This window comes from Leucopleurus acutus (genome assembly GCF_964270905.1).
Source record: "Leucopleurus acutus genome assembly, chromosome: 16".
Lineage (NCBI taxonomy): Eukaryota > Metazoa > Chordata > Mammalia > Artiodactyla > Delphinidae > Leucopleurus > Leucopleurus acutus.
Window position 1 is genome coordinate 29,454,876 of NC_139158.1, and position 16,369 is coordinate 29,471,244.

Genomic DNA, 16,369 nt, shown 5'->3' on the forward strand with positions numbered 1-16,369 from the left:
CCAAGGGGCAGTTTGCAAGAGGGGCTTGGGAAATACAGATTTCCAGCGTAAAAATGCATTTTGGAAACGGTTCACTTGCAGGTTTTCCTGGAGGGTGAGCTCTTTTTGGTAAATCAGGAGTAACTGAGTGCTTAGCCCCTGAACGGGTATGTGCTCTTATAAGGCACACGTTACCTTTCTGAGTTTCCCAATTGTTTTTTAAAATGTTTAATTGTGGTAAAATATACGTATCATGACGTTGACCATTTTCACCATTTTTAGGCATATAGATTAGCAGCATTAAGCACCCTCATATGGCGCGGCCATCACCACCGTCTATCTCAAGAACCTTTTCATCTCATAGAACTGAAACTCTGTACCCATTAAACAGTAACTCTCCATCCTTCCCTCCCCCAGGCCCTGCAACCACCAATCTACTTTCTGTCTCTCTGAATTTCACTACTCTAGGTAAACTCATATAAGTGGAATTGTATAGCATCTGCCTTTTTGTGACTGGCCTATTTCACTAAGCATAATGTCCTCAAGGTTTATCCACATTGTAACATGAGTCAGAATTTCCTTCCTAGTCTGGATAATACTCCATTGTATGGATGGACCCCGTTTTTTTGATCCATTCATTCATCAGTGGACACTTGGCTTCCACATGTGGCTTGTGTGAATAGTGCTGCTATGAACATGGGTGTACTAATATCTGTATGAGTCCCTGATTTCCATTCTTTGGGGTGTATATCCTGAAGTGGAATTGCTGGATCATACAATAATCCGACTTTTAATTTTTTGAGAAACTTCCATACTCTTTTCCATAGGAGCTGTACCATTTCACCATCTTAACATCAGCACACAAGGGTTCCAGTTTCTCTACATCCTCACCAACACTTCTTAATTTCTGGGTTTTTTTTTATAGTAGCCATCTTAATGCGTATGAGGATCTTGTGGTTTTGGTTTGCGTTTCCTTAGTGATTGATGACGTTGAGCATCTTTTCATGGGCTTATTGGCTGTTTAATTATTATCTTTAGAGAAATGTCTATTCACATCCTTAGCCCATTTTGAATCAGGTTGTTTGATTTTGTTGTTGTGGTTGTTCAGTTGTAGTTCTTTATATGTTCTGGATATTAACGCCTTGTAAGATAGTTTACAAATATTTTCTCCCATTCCGTGGGTTGCCTTTTTACTCTATGAGTAGCATCCTTTGTTGCACAAAAATGTTTAATTTTGATGTCGTTCAGCTTATTTATTTTTACTTTTGTTGCCTGTGTTTTAGGTGTCATGTTCAATAAATCAATTGCCAAATCCAATGTCACGAAGCTTTTCAATCCCATGTTTTCTTCTAAGAATTTTATGGTTTTAGTTCTCATGTTTAGGTCTCTGATCCATTTTGAGTTAAACTGTATATATTCATTCTTCTGCATTGAATATACAGTTTTTCCAGCACCATTTGTTGAAAAGACAGTCCTTTCCCCCAACCATAAATGTGAGAGTTTATTTCTGGGCAATCTATTGTATTCCATTGGTCTATGTGTCTGTCTTTTATGTCGCAACATACTGTTTTGATTACTGTAGCTTTGTGAGACCTCCCACTTCGTTCTTCTTTTTCAAGATTGTTTTGGCTATTTGGGGGTCCCTTGAGATTCCATATGAATTTTAAGATGGACTTTTCTATTTCTTCCAAAAAAAATACCGTTGAGATTTTGATAGGGATTGCATTAAATCTGTAGATTGCTTTGGGTAGTATTGAACCTTAACAATATTAAGTCTTCCAATTCATGAACACAAGATGTCTTTCCATTTATTTATGTCTTCTCTAATTTCTTTCAGCAATGTTTTGTAGTTTTCAGTGTACAAGTCTTTTGCCTCCCTGCTTAACTTCATTCCTAAGTATTACGTTGATTTTAAATCATACCAATATTCCATGAATAAATTCTCCTTGTGAAAAAATATAACATTTAAAGTAAGGCTAAAATTCCCTTTCACAGTTACCATCCCTTTTCCTGGTCCCCTCCTCAGCTGCCTGGAGAGAACCATGGTTATAATCTGGAGAACTGGAAAGGAGATCTTTTTCTATACATTTGCTCTGTGGAGCTGTCACAAGCACTTACTTTTGTTTGGTGAGTCATGTTGTATGTCCTTTAGCAATGGACCTTGGAGAACTTCACGAGTTGTTGTTAATTAATTAATTTATTTATTTTTGGCTGCGTTGGGTCTTCGTTGCTGCGCACGGGCTTTCTCTAGTTGCGGCGAGCAGGGTCTACTCTTCGTTGTGGTGCGCGGGCTTCTCATTGCGGTGGCTTCTCTTGTTGCGGAGCACGCTTCAGGCACACAGACTTCAGTAGTTGTGGCTCGCGGGCTCTAGAGCACAGGCTCAGTAGTTGTGGCACATGGGCTTAGTTGCTCCGCGGCATGTGGGATATTCCTGGACCCGAGCTCAAACCCATGTCTCCCGCATTGGCAGGCAGATTCTTAACCACTGCGCCACCAGGGAAGCCCCTATTGAATCATATTCTTGATTGAAGTCATCCTTGGATAACCTTACCTACCTCTGATCATGCCCTGCTTCTGTCAACAGAAGCAGAAGAAGTTTCTTATTTCTGGAAAACATCTGGCTTCAAGGGTTTTAGTGAAGAGATTAGAGGTTTGTGGCAACCTTTCTGCAAGCCTTCATAAGTGTGGCAGACACCATGCTAGGTTCTGGGGAGACAGGTATGAGTAAGATAATCTTTATGTTTAAGAAGCTGACAGTGAGTAGAAGAGGGAAAGGCAGAGTGATCAATGGTGAGCCATTAATTATTGCCCGACTATGTGTCAGAGGCTTTGTTTGTATTATCTCATTTAATCCTTGTGAGGCAAGAATTATCTGTTCTCACTTTACAGAAGAGAAATGGTGTAAACAGACTTAGCTGAGGTCTCCCAGCTACTGTGTGGCAGAATTGGGATTGAAAGTCCAGTCTGCCTCCTTTCAAACCTCAGGCTCTTGGCTGGACTGAATAGTGCCAGACTTAATTTACTATAAAATAAATTACTATAAAATAATTGACTAAATGATCTGTCAAGAGAAAACTCTTCCCAGTTCATTCTATGAAGCCATTATTATCCTGATGCCCAAACCAGAGAAAGACATCATAAGAAAAGAAAAACTAAAGACCATTATCTCTTACAAATACAGATGCAAAATCCACAAGAAAATACTACCAAACTGAATTCAGCAATATATAAAAAGGATTACACAGCATGACCAAATGGGGTTTATCCCAGGAATGCAAGGTTGGTAACATTTGAACATCCATCAAGGTAATACATCATATTAGTAGAATAAAGGACAAAAACCACATGATCATTTCAATAGACACAGAAAAGTATCTGGCACAACGCCATACCTTTTCATGATAAAAGTACCCAACAGTCTAGCAATGGAAGGGCACTTCCTCAACCTGATAAAGGCCCTCTATGAAAAACCCACAGCTAATATCATACTTAATGGCAAAAGGCTAAGTACTTTTCCTCTAAGATCAGTAACAAGATAGGATGTCTGCTTTCACCATTTGTATTTAACATTGTGCTGGAGGTTCTAGCTAAGGTGATTAGGCCAAAAAGAAAGAAAAAAAGAAAAAGAAAAAAGAAATGAAGAAAAGGCATCTAGATTGGAAAGGAAGAAGTAAAACTATTTCTATTTACAGATGATACGATCTTGTATATAGAAGACCCGAATGAACTCACCGAAAAATCTATTAGAGCTAATAAATGAGTTCATCAAAGTTTCAGGATACAGGATTAATATACAAAAATTAGTTGTATTTCTCTACACTAGCAATGAAAAACCTGAAAATGAAATTAAGAAAGCAATTTCATTTACATTACCATCAAAAAGAATAATACTTAGGAATAAATTTAACAAAAGAAGGTAAAACTAATACTCTCAAAACTACAAAACATTGTTGAAAGAAATTCAAGAAAAGCTAAATAAATGGGAAGACATCCCATGTACTTGGATTGGAATATTTAATGTGAAGTTGGCAATACTTCCTAAATTGATCTACAGATTCGATGGTCCCCATCTATTCCTATCAAAACCGGGGTTATCTTTTTGCTAAAATTGACAAGCTGATCCTAAAATTCATGTGGAATTTCAAGGGACCCAGAGTAGACACAACTGTCTTGAAAGAGAAGAACAAAGTTAGAGGATTCGCTTTTATCGATTTCAAAACTTACTTCAAATCTACAGTAATTAAGACAGTATTATGGTAGTGGTGTAAGGATAGACATATAGACCAACAGAGTAGAATTGGGAATCCAGAAATAAACCCTCATATTTACAGTTAGTTGATTTTCGACAAGGGTGCCAAGATAATTGAAGAGGGGAAAGAATAGTCTTTTCAACAAATGGTGCTGGGACAATGGATACTCACGTGTAGGAGTATGAAGTTGGACCCTTACCTCATACCATATATAAAAACAAACTCAAAATAGGTTGTAGACCTAAATTTAAGAATTATGAAACTCTTAGAGGAAAACATAAGAGTAAATCTTTATGACCTTGGATTAGGCAAGGGTTTCTGAGATATGACACTGAAAGTATAAGTAATAACAAAAATACTTTGATCTTCATCAAACTTAAAAACATTTGTGCTTCAAAGGACACCATCAAGGAAGTGAAATAACAGCCCACAGAAGGGAAGAAAACATCTGCAAATCGTATGTCTGATAAGGGATTTGTATCCAGAATATATGAAGAACTCTTACAACTCAACAAGAAAAAGACAAAGGATTTGAATAGATATTTCTCTGAAGAAAGTACACAAGTGGCCAATAAGTACATGAAAAGTTGCTTAACCTAATTAGTCAGTAGAGAAATTCAAATCAAAACCACAGTGAAAAAAAAAAAAAAACCACAGTGAGATGCTGCTTCAAATCCACTAGCATAGCTGAAATGGAAAAAAAAAAAGACAATAACAAGTGTTGGTGAGAATGCAGGGAAATTAGAACTCATATTGGTGGGATCATAAAATAGTGTGACTGGAAAAAGAGTTTGGTGTTTTCTTAAAATGTTAAACACAGAGTTACCATATGACCCAACAATTCTACTCCTAGGTACTCAAGAGAATTGAAAACTTATGTCCACACAAAACATTTATAGCAGCATTATTCATAATAACCCAAAAGGAGAAACAACCCAAATGTTCATCAATGGATGAATAGATAAAGTGATTTATCCACACAATAGAACGTTATTCAGTAATAAAAATGAACTTCTGACACCTGCTACAACATGGATGAACCTTGAAAGCATCATGCTAAGTGAAAGAAGCCAGACACCAAAGGCCACAGGCTGTATGATTCTATTTGTAAGCAATGTCCAGAATCGGTGAATTCAGAGAGACAGAAAGTAGGTTAAAGGTTTCCGGGGTCTATGGGAAGGAGGCAATGGGGAGTGACTGCTAATGAGTGCAGGGTTTCTTTTTGGGGTGGGGTGGGGTGGGGCAATTCCTGGTAGCCAGGGATCTCAGGTTGCGGTGGAGAGCCAATGGAATGTTCTAGGTCAGGAACAGCATGATCTGATTTGCATCTTGGGTGTGGGTCTCCTCCAGTTTGTGCTGCAGGTGCCCGCGAGGCAGGTGGATTTCCATACGCAGCTGCACCACTTGAGCCTCCGCCAGCCCCACGTGGAGAGCAGCACATACCTGAAGGTGCAGTACAATGGGCGGCTGCCCTTTGTGGCAGGCTTGCAGTGGAAGGACACATCCAGGGCCACCCTGTGGAAGTGGGAAGGTGAGTGTCATCTAGGGAGTGTCCTTGGCTAGTGGTGAAGATTTCTGCCCTCTGAGCCTTTGCTCAAGCCATGCCCACTAACTGGAACACCCTTCCCTTTTGTTTGCCTGGGTAATTCAAGACTCAGACCTCACATGCGGCCCAGGAAACTTAAAATCACATCCTTACCCTCGCATCCTTACCCTCACATTCTTACCCTCACCCATAGAGCTCTACATTACAGGGCCTTGCCTACTTCTCCAACCTTATCTCACCCTACTTTTCCCATTGCCCATCATCCTGCAGCCCCACTGGCCTCTCTTCTGTTCCCCAGACATACCTCAGGGCCTTTGCACTTGCTGTTCTTTCTCCCTGGAACACTCTTTCTCTCCTTTAGAAAATGAATTTACCATGGTTTTATCCTTGAATTAATTTTTTGAACTAATTTTTATTTTTATTGAAGTAATACATAGTTTAAAAAGTGAATTAGACTATGACTTGGTAATTGTTGAAGATGGCTGAGTGTTATATGGGAGCTCATAATATTCTCTGTGTTCATGTAATATGTACTTGAAAAAATTTTAAGTTTTTAAAAGTTAAAGTTATAGCAAATACAGTAATTTTCTGCTTCACGTCTTCCAATCCCAAATTTTGCTGAAAATGGCAAGCACTGTAAATTCTTTTTGCTGTTTCTCGTCAGACCCTCCATCTTTTAAAATAATCACACTTCTTTCTTTTTTTTTCTTTTTTTTTTTTTTGCGATATGCGGGCCTGTCACTGTTCTGGCCTCTCCCGTTGCGGAGCACAGGCTCCGGACGCACAGGCTCAGTGGCCATGGCTCACGGGCCCAGCCACTCTGCGGCATGTGGGATCTTCCCGGACTGGGCCACGAACCCGTGTCCCCTGCATCGGCAGGCGGACTCTCAACCACTGCGCCACCAGGGAAGCCGCACACTTACTTCTTGATTTTTCTTTCATAGGCATTCTCAATATATTTCTTACTAGAGAGGAAGAAAATTTAACTCTTACACCAGCCCTTTTCACATGCCTATTTCCCTCCATCCCCCTAAAAGAGTTATAGTTTGTTAATATTCAATGTTTACATCATTGTGATGATAAATGTCCCCACAGCTGAGGCACATGGTATACTAGGATTCTAACATTTTGTTTTTCCTGGAGCTATAAGAGCCTTTTTTCCCTGTTTGATTAGTTTTCTATTTTCCTCCTACTGATTATTCCCAGAATTTTTAGCAACAATGCAAAATTCTTCTCCAGGTTGTTGAACACATCAGATCACTTATCAGCTTCAATCAGTTCTCATATTTTTCTTGTAGACCCTCTTCCTGGAGCCTCTGTTCTGCTGCTCCAGTGTAGACCAGTTGCACAGCTGTAGTCCTAGGGCATCCCCTCACTATCATCCTGGGAGTGCCTTCCACTTCTCTGGGTCACAGCCCCTGCTTCTTGCACTCATGTCATCTTCTTCCTTGGTTAACTCTTTTGTTCCGATGGAGTGCATCTTCCAGTAGTTTCCTGAGAGAGGGTGCATGGGAGATACATTCATTAGTTAGGGCTGCTTTAACCAATTACCACAAACTGGGTGGCTTTAAACAACAGAAATTTATTCTCTCACAGTCCTCGAGACTAGAATTCTGAAATTAAGGTGTCAGCAGGGCCCCTTTCTCTCTGTGACCCTGGGTAGAATCCTTCCCGCCTCTTCCTACTTCTAGTGGTGACCACTGATGCTTGATGTTCCTTGGTTTGTAGCTCTAATTGCTCTAATCTCTGCCTCTGTTGTCACATGGTGCTCTGTGTGTGTGTGTGTCTGTGTCCAAACTTCTCTCTTCATATAAGGACACCACTCATATCAGATTTAGGGCCTCCCCTACTCCAGTATGATCTTACTTTAACTAATTTTATCTGCAATGACCCCATTCCCAAATAAGGTCACATTTTGAGGTACCAGGGGTTAGGACTTCATATCTTTTTGACAGACACAATTCAACCTATAACAGGATGTAAACATTTTGAAACCCTGAATGTTTAAACTCTTTTTTTTTTTTTTTTTTTGATGTGGACCGTTTTTAAAGTCTTCATTGAATTTGTTACGATATTGCTTCTGTTTTATGTTTTGGTTTTTTGGCCGCGAGATATATGGGATCTTAGCTCCCCGATCAGGGGTGGAACCCGCACCCCCTGCATTGGAAGGCAAACTCTTAACTACTGGACTGCCAGGGAAGTCCCTAAACTGTCTTTATTTGATTTGGCTGAATAGAGAATTCTAGGCTGGAAATTATTTTCCCTTGGGATTTTTGAAGACATTGTTCCACTGTTGATTTGAATCAGTTGAGAGGTCTGGTGCTATTTGTGATCCATCATCTTTTGTCTATGACCCTTTTCTCACTCTCTGGAAGCTTCCAGGAGCTTTTCTTTATTCCTAGTGTCTTTAAATCTTATGATGATGAGCCTTGGCGTGAATCTCTTTTCATTCACCGTACTGAGCACTTAGGCCCTTTCCATTTGGAGACACACCATTTGGGTCTTGGTAATTTTCTTGTACAGTTTCTTTGGTAATTTCCTTCCTTCTGTGTTCTGGAATTCCTGTTGGTCAGATGTTTTCCTCAGAAACTAAGCCTTTAATTTTCTTTCTTTTCTCTCCTTTGTTCTGTCTCTTTGCCCTTTTGTTCTGTTGTGAGGGCTGATTTCCTCAACTTCATCTGCCAGCCCCTGTACTGTTGGTTTTTTTTTTTTTTTTTTTGGTACTGTTGTTTTAATTTTAGCTGGCTTATATTCCCAAGAGCTCATTTTTTGTTCCTGAAAGTTCTTTTCTTAGAGTGTCCTGCTCCATGAATGCATTATCTTCTCTTCTCTGAGAGCATAAATTATAGAACTGGGGGGCTTTGGTCTGTTCTCCCTGAGTTTCTTTTTTCTTTTTATTTCTGAAGCTCCTGCTAGTGGCTTTTCCCACATGCCAGGCAAGACTTGGATATGTGCTTTTGTTTAAGAGTTGGTCACTTGGAACTTGTTTGGAAGGATGCTCTATATGTGTGGGGGTGGTGCTGTCTTTTAAAAACTTTATTTTATTGAAGTGTAGTTGATTTACAGTGTTGTGTTAATTTCTGCTGTACAGCAAAGTGATTCAGTTATACATATATATGCATTTTTTTGTATTCTTTTCCATTATGGTTTATCACAGGATATTGAATAGTTCCCTGTGCTATACAGTAGGACCTTGCTGTTTATCCATCCTATATATAATAGTTTGCATCTGCTAGTCCCAAACTCCCAATCCATCCCTCCCTCACCTCCCACCCCCTTGGCAACCACAAGTCTGTTCTCTGTGTCTGCGAGTCTGTTTCTGTTTCATAGATAAGTTCAGTTGTATCATTTTTTTAGATTCCACATATAAGTGATATCATATGGTATTTGTCTTTCTCTTTCTGACTTACTTCACTTAGTATGATAATCTCTAGGTTCATCCATGTTGCTGTAAATGGCATTATTTCATTCTTTTTATGGCTGACTAGTATTCCGTCGTATATATGTATGTGTGGACGTGCTCTTGTTGACTGGTGGGTTCCCTGTTGCGTGGTTGGGTGGGGTCCTGGCTCTCCCTGAGGACCTGGGGCCCATATCTGTGGACCTTTTTTTTTTTTTTTTTTTTCAGTTATTCTGTTCTTCTGTGGAGCAACCTTCCCATCTCCTGTGGGACTGGTACCTCAGGGCAGGGCATTGGGCTGCTCTCTATTCAGTATCTCCCTGTTCTCAACTTGGCAGCTCACCCACTGCCCTCACTGTGTTGGATCTCCCTGCATCCTGACCTCTCTGCCTCAGTTTCCCCACATAGTGAGTCTCCCATCTCCAGCAGGAGGTGAGGGAGGGTTTCTTCCCTTTGACAGATTCTACTGCCTCTCATTTAGGGCTCAGCTCAATGGTTATGTGTTTATGGGAGCCTTCACTGACCTGCCTGACCTTAGTCTAACTCCCTCTTTCTTTTCCTTCCTAGCACTCAGCATTTTCTACTTAGGTAGGTCTCATTGTATGTTTATTTGTTCGAGATCTCTCCCCCATCCCCTTACCACCCCGAAACTGCAAGTTCCATGAGGGCAGTGACTATGCTTCCTTGTTCACTGCCGAGTCCCAAGTGTCTCGAGCAATATTTACTGAATTAGTCCTTGAGTGATTGGGAGTATTTATTACAAAATATGAGAGGGGTCCAGCAACCTGGTTTTAGTTCATCATGGAAGAGCAAAAGTTTATGCAAAATGTCACCTTTTTTTTTTTTTTTTTTTTGCGGTACGCGGGCCTCTCACTGTTGTGGCCTCTCCCGTTGCGGAGCACAGGCTCCGGACGCGCAGGCTCAGCAGCCATGGCTCACGGGCCCAGCCGCTCCACGGCATGTGGGCTCTTCCTGGACCGGGGCACAAACCCGTGTCCCCTGCATCAGCAGGCGGACTCTCAACCACTGCGCCACCAGGGAAGCCCGCAAAATGTCAACTTTTTGATGATGGTGACGATTGGTCTTTACTCTTCTGAATGGGTGCTTCCTCTATCCCAAGACCCAGTGATCAGTACTGTTGTACCCATTTTACAGATGATGGAAGCACAGGTTCGAAGAGGTCACAAAGCTTGGAAGAGTAAAGGCCATGTTCTTGATCACCACACCCCAGTGCCCCCTCTCCAACTGTCCCAGCATTTCTTTTGTCTAATATGTCATCATGAGAAAATTTCAAACATACAGAAAAGTGCAAAGAGTTGTGCATTGAACACCAACATACTCTCAACCTAGATTCTACCATTAACATTTTACTCCACCTGCCTTCTTACACATCTGCCCACTTATCCATCCATCTTATTTGTTGGTGCAGGTCAAATTAAGTTGTAAACTTCAGTACAATTTCACCCCTACACATTTCAGTATTATATCATTAGCTAGAGCGAATTGCACACATCTCCAGGGTACCATTTGATGAGTTTCGACAGGTGCACAGACCCGTGAAACCCAAGCGCCTGCCAAAATTCAGAACGTTATCATCATTCCAGAAAGTTCCCTCATGCTCCGTCCCATTCCAAGTTTTGAGATACACCCAGAGTGACCGTGATGAGACTATGGGAGCCTCTAGCTCGCTGCCTGCGCGCCCTTCTTCAAAAGCTCCCCTCTTGCCGGGGATGCCATTTCTTCATCTCTGCCTCTCTCAGGAGCCTTGAACCTGGATAGTCCATGGCTGATGGTCTCGGCGGCTCACAGGCTGTACTGGCCCCACCGAGCCACGTTCCAGGCTGTTGTGGAGCTGGCGCTGGGCAAGGCCTGGACCCTCAAGAATCTGGTGATGAACATGGCCTGCAAGAGCCAGGGCCTCCACAGGGAGGGCAAGGTCCACGTCTACACCCCAGCTACCACCTACCTCCGGGTGAGCATGCTGGGCCACACCACCTGCCCCTCACTCCCGCCCCCGCAGACAGGGAGCCTGATTTCCTGCGGCTTAGATCTTCTGTGCAGGGGGTTAAAACCGAGGTCTGGGGTCGGTAACAGGTCGCAGATGTGTGACATCTGGCTCACACGCTATTAACATTCTTCAGAGTTTGTTGCCAAGTGAGTTTGGGAGAGGGAAACAAAATAAATCTCAATTTCCCATATTCTTGCTTAGCAGCTGATAAAGTAAAATATTAAAGTAGTTTGAAGTGGTACCTCGGAAACAGGTAGACATCAGGCTTTTGCTTAAATCCAGAATGGAAACTTCAAGGATGTAGGTCAGTTTCCCACCACCTGCTCAGTGTAAGTCTGCTTCTTTGCACACATTTGATCGTTTGGTCGTAGAAGCATAACAGAGTTTGGAAGAAAACCAACCAGAGAAGGACTTCCCTGGTGTCACACATGGGAACCTGGCACATCAAGACTCTCCCTGTGTTGGGATGATGAGCGGACACAGGGTGTGGTCCAGGCCTGGGGCCAGAAGGAGGCAGCTCGGTGGGCGTGCTAGGGGACAGCTCAGTCCCCTCTGAGGCAGGGACCAGGTGGCACCAGTGGAGTCGGAAGGAGCAGGTGACTCCTGGCAAGCTTAGGGACCCTGAGGAGGCCACTGTGTGACAGACAGACCCAGGACAGGATACAGGGTGGGGATGACCAGCCCGTTCCTTCAGATGACCCAGCCCAGGGAGGGGCAGATGGTGGCCTGGTGGTTTGAAGGTGTAGCTGACTGATTTGCTGACAGATTTGCTGATGGATTGGTTGGGGGAGGGGGTGAAGAAAAGACGAGTAACCCCAAGTTTTTGGTTCAAGCAGCTGGGTGGAAGCAGGTGCCGTTTGCTGAAATGGGGAAGCCAGCAGTGAAGGGCCTGCAGGTTCTGGGGGGTGACCTGAGGTCGGTGACATAGGGGGTAAGGTCTTGGGAAGTTCTAGTATTTGTCAGGAGGTTCAGTAATTCCCAAAGCCCATCTTGGCCCTGTCACCTCTCCTCGTGAGTCCCCCGAGGGAGCTGCGTGAACAAGGGACAGAGGCCAGCCGGGCACGAGGCACCTTGATGATCCTAGTAGGGCTTGTGCCGAGGGCGCTGTGCTGGGGTACACGGCCCAGCACAGGGCTGCAGTGCTGTGCCTCCCCCAGCCCCAGTGCAAGCCAAAGTAACACTCCTCCCAGGGCTCTGAACACCATGACGATGATGTAGGGACAGAAAGCCACCTGCAAGCGTGTGCCCTTCAAGACACAGAGACCCTGCCTGCTAATAACAGTGGCTCAGTAGATCCTATTCCCTCCTTGAGCTGAAGGGAAGAGAGGGGAAGGGATGGTCTTCTCTGATAACTCAGATTCTCTCTCTGTTCGGGGTTGAGAGAGAGAGAGCAGTTTTTCCTCTTTCCTCATGACCCTGTACGGAGCAACCAATTCTGCTTGGACCCATCGGGAAAGGCCTCACAGAGATGGCATTGGAGGGGTTTTGAAGGATGAGTGGGAGTTCACCAAGTGGGACTGGGGAGAAAGGGCATCCCAGGAGGAGGAAATAGGGTGTGCAAAGGCACTGGTCAGCCTCTTCACCCTCACTGCAGGTTTCCACAGTGACAGCCGTGGCACAGAGCCTCTTTCGCAGCTGGAGTAAAGTAGAATCAGCCTGGAGTGCAGCAGTGCAGGGTGAGATCCATGCCGAGAACAGTCAGGACCGTAAGATCCTTCACGGCTGGTTGAAGGGCCCCCAGCAGGAGTTGAATTTAACGGTGGCCTACAGGCATACAGAGCAGGTAAGGGGTCCAGCGGCCCGTGCTGGAGGCTCTGCCATCCAGAGACCCCAGATCCATCACCTGGGATGGGAAAGGGCTACTAGCTTGGCCTATGACCTTGGGCCTCCCTGAGCCTCAGTTTCTTTATCTGTAAAATGGGCCCCAGCCATATTAGCACAGACCTCAGAGCAAAGGTCAGCCACCTGGAGCTGGAAGCCCAAGTCCTTCGTTCCTGCTGGGCACCTGGGGAGGTCTGGCCATGGCAGTGTCCCTGTGCCACCTCGTGGTCCGATGAGGTGGAGGCAGCAGCCCTTCTCGGGTGGTCATCCCCAGGGTGATGAGCGGGCAGTGGGGGCTGCCCCCGGTGACCCCCAGCGCAGGATGTTTAGCAGCTTGGACCCTGCGGGCATCCCTCTGCATCCGCCTGGTCCTCGTTGCAGCCATGGAAGAGCCACCTGTTGCTGACGGCTCTGGGGGCCAGTGCCGGGGGCCAGCGTCAGGGCCTGCAGCTGGAGGGCGAACTGGAGGAGCTGATGCAAGACAGGAGGTTGTACCAGAAGCAGGGGACTTTCTTCCTTAGGTATGTTTGGCCCCTTCCCCAGGCCGATTCCCCTGAGGTGCGGTGCCGGCCTGGGTCTCCCCTTCTCCAGCGTGGAGGGTCCCCAGGGAGCAGGGTGTGCAGTGCTGCCAGAGGGGCCCAGACAGAACCCAGAGCTCAGAGACGAGTTGCCCCCCGCCCGAAAGCCCCCATGTCCCTCACCCCCTTCCATTAGTGTGCTACGGTGGGCACAGAAATCAGTCTCATCACCCCAGCCTGAAAGCTGCTCTGGGGAACCATTTCAGTTCTTGGAGGCACAGGGGTTAAAAAGCTTGTTCTTTGTGGGGGGCGAACAGCACAGGGTTGGAGTCAACAGCCTGAAGTCCAGGCTGTGCACTGACCAGCTGAGGGACTTTAGCCATCTACTGTCAAAACAACAGCAATAACCCAAAAGTAACAGCAACTGTCATTTGCAAAGGTCTCATTCATTTCTTTATTTCATTTATATTTATTGAGCACCTCGTATGTGCTAAGCACTTTTCTGGGCCTATGGAGAACAGCAGAGAATAAAAAGGGGACAGAAATCCTTGCCCCTAGGGTGTTTGCATTCGTGGCACATACATTATCCCTAATAACTCCACTGCTGTGTGAGTTGGGTATTATTATTTTAGCCCCCACTTGACAGATGGGAAGACTGAGGTACAGAGAAGTCAATCAAGTCCTTTGCTGCCCAAGGTCACAGAGCTAGTGAAAGGCTGAGCCTGGATTCCAGCCCCAGTCTGTGTGACCCCAGACCCCATGTGCTGCCTGGCCCTGGGTCTCTGCTGCCAAGTGGTGACCCCAGCTGTGTCCAGCTCACTGGGTTGTCGAGAGGGCACAGCGGGATGGTGAATGGGTGTTGGTTGGCAAATGTAATGCACAGGGCTGTTGTGTGTCCTGATGTTCTTCTCCTGTCTGTGACAAAGTCTTAACTCTGCAAGACAGTGACAGGCCCAGTCTGAGCCCCTGGGCCACAGTTGTCCCCTGACCCTGCCAGCTACTTTAATGACTTCAGCCTGTTTCCCCCTCTCCACGCCAGGCACCCGTGGACTCTGCCCATCCCACAAAGCATCCTCCTGCAGGAGACCTTCACGGCGGACAGGCAGCACCAGCGTTACTCCCTGGAGACAAGGGTTGTTCTGGATGGCCAGGAGGAGACCCTGCAGACCGTAGTCCTGGGCTACCAGGCTGGGCACCCATACGTGAGTGGGCTCCAGGGTGCAGTGGGAAGGGGCCTGAGAGCGGGAGGGACGGCCCCATCTGCCTCTGACCCATCTGTGTGTGTGTGTGTGTGTGGTTGTCCCTCCCAGGTCTGCGCGGGCCTGACCCACCCATACAACGGCAAGGCCATCCCCAGGAACTTGGAGGGGTGCGTGGTTACGTGGAACCGGCACATCGTAAGTGAGGATCCCAGAGACCTTTTCACCCCAGCGGTCCCCAGTTCAAGCTGTCATCTTCTCTCAGCTGGATGAACAAAACATTCCCCTGCCTGAGTTTTCTGTTCCACTTTCTCTGCCTGATCCAACCTACTTGACATTAGTCTTCCTAGGAGTGAAACTCATTTTGCCTCCGTGTCCTTAGCAAATTATCTCATGTCTCTGGACCTCAGTTTCCTCGTCTGTACAATGGAGACAGCAACCCTCTTACACAGTGGTTGTGAGGATCAAAGTGTAGTACAGTGATCTCTCTCGAGTACTTACGACAGGGCCATAGGCCCTCATCCAAGTCTCCTTCCTGACCCCTCTAGGAGTAGCATCTCTGGGAGGTGACTCCATTCTCCAGCAAGCATTTATTGGCACCTACTGTGTGCTGGGCCCTGGACAAGGAAGATAGTGGTGGTTTCTCCCTTGTGGGATATCCAAAGGCCTGAGGGTGAAACCGGGCCAGATGTTGAGTATGGAGACCTGTGCTTCTGGGACCTCACTTCCCCGCTTGTTAAAGTGGGCTGTAAGCAGCCCCCAGGTTTAGGAGCTGAAGTTCTTGGAGCTCCGGAGGGGAAACAGCGGGCAGGATGGCCACCCAGAACACCTGCAGAAATGTTTCCCAGTGATGTGTACTGTTTTCGAAACCAGACATTGCAAAATGGTGACATGGGCCGAATCCAACCTCGCAGATTTGTTTTGTTTGGCCTGGTCAGAATTTAAATTAAAATTTAAATTTAAAATCAGAAGACTGGGAGTAAAACCCGGATCTCTGCTTCTAATTTTAAAAAAATCGGAAGATCTGACCCACCCGCCAACAACAGGCTAGAACCAAGTAGATGGGGATCCTTTAATGTAGTTTAATTTGGCTGTCCGTTCTTTTAAAAACCCTGTCTTTGTTTAATGACACACATTTTTCTCTTCTCTTGGACCTTTGTTTATTCTCCCTCCATCCAGCCTCTAAAATAAAGCTGTGTATTCTTTTAAAGATGTACACCAATGATAAAATTCTGTGGCAAGAAATTTTTAACTTCTCAGTCAGCACAGGTGGGAAAAGGTGGCAACCTGCTACTTGTACGTTGCGTGCGCAGAAGCTAAATGGTTGTTGGGTGAATAAGTGATTAGCTACGTGTATGCGTTTCCTATTGCTACTATAACAAATTACCACAAACTTAGCGGCTTAAAACAACACAAATATATCTTACATTTCTGGAGATCTGAAATCCAAAATGGGTTTCCCTTGGCTAAAATCAAGGCGTTGCCAGGATTGCATTCTTTCTAGAGGCTCCAGGGGAGAATCTGTTTCCTTGCCTTTTCTAGCTTCTAAAAGCCACCCATGTTTCTTGGTTCATGGTCCATTTTGCTAAAAGCTAGCAGAGTAGCATCTTCCACTCTCTCTGACTGTGACCCTCCTGCCTCCCTCTT

The 16,369-nt window shown here is 45.1% G+C and overlaps 1 protein-coding gene across 1 annotated transcript in view; it reads left to right on the forward strand.

The window, feature by feature from the left end:
- Positions 1-16,369, forward strand: part of LOC309973479 (uncharacterized protein) — a gene marked incomplete at its 5' end in the record, with an annotated part of 144,882 nt that overhangs the window by 61,093 nt on the left and 67,420 nt on the right. Inside the window, 6 exons of the mRNA XM_082857772.1 lie at positions 5,581-5,761; positions 10,937-11,148; positions 12,779-12,967; positions 13,387-13,526; positions 14,563-14,725; positions 14,834-14,920. Of these exons, the coding sequence (XP_082713898.1) occupies positions 5,581-5,761; positions 10,937-11,148; positions 12,779-12,967; positions 13,387-13,526; positions 14,563-14,725; positions 14,834-14,920 (972 nt within the window). The remainder of the gene's footprint in view (positions 1-5,580; positions 5,762-10,936; positions 11,149-12,778; positions 12,968-13,386; positions 13,527-14,562; positions 14,726-14,833; positions 14,921-16,369) is intronic.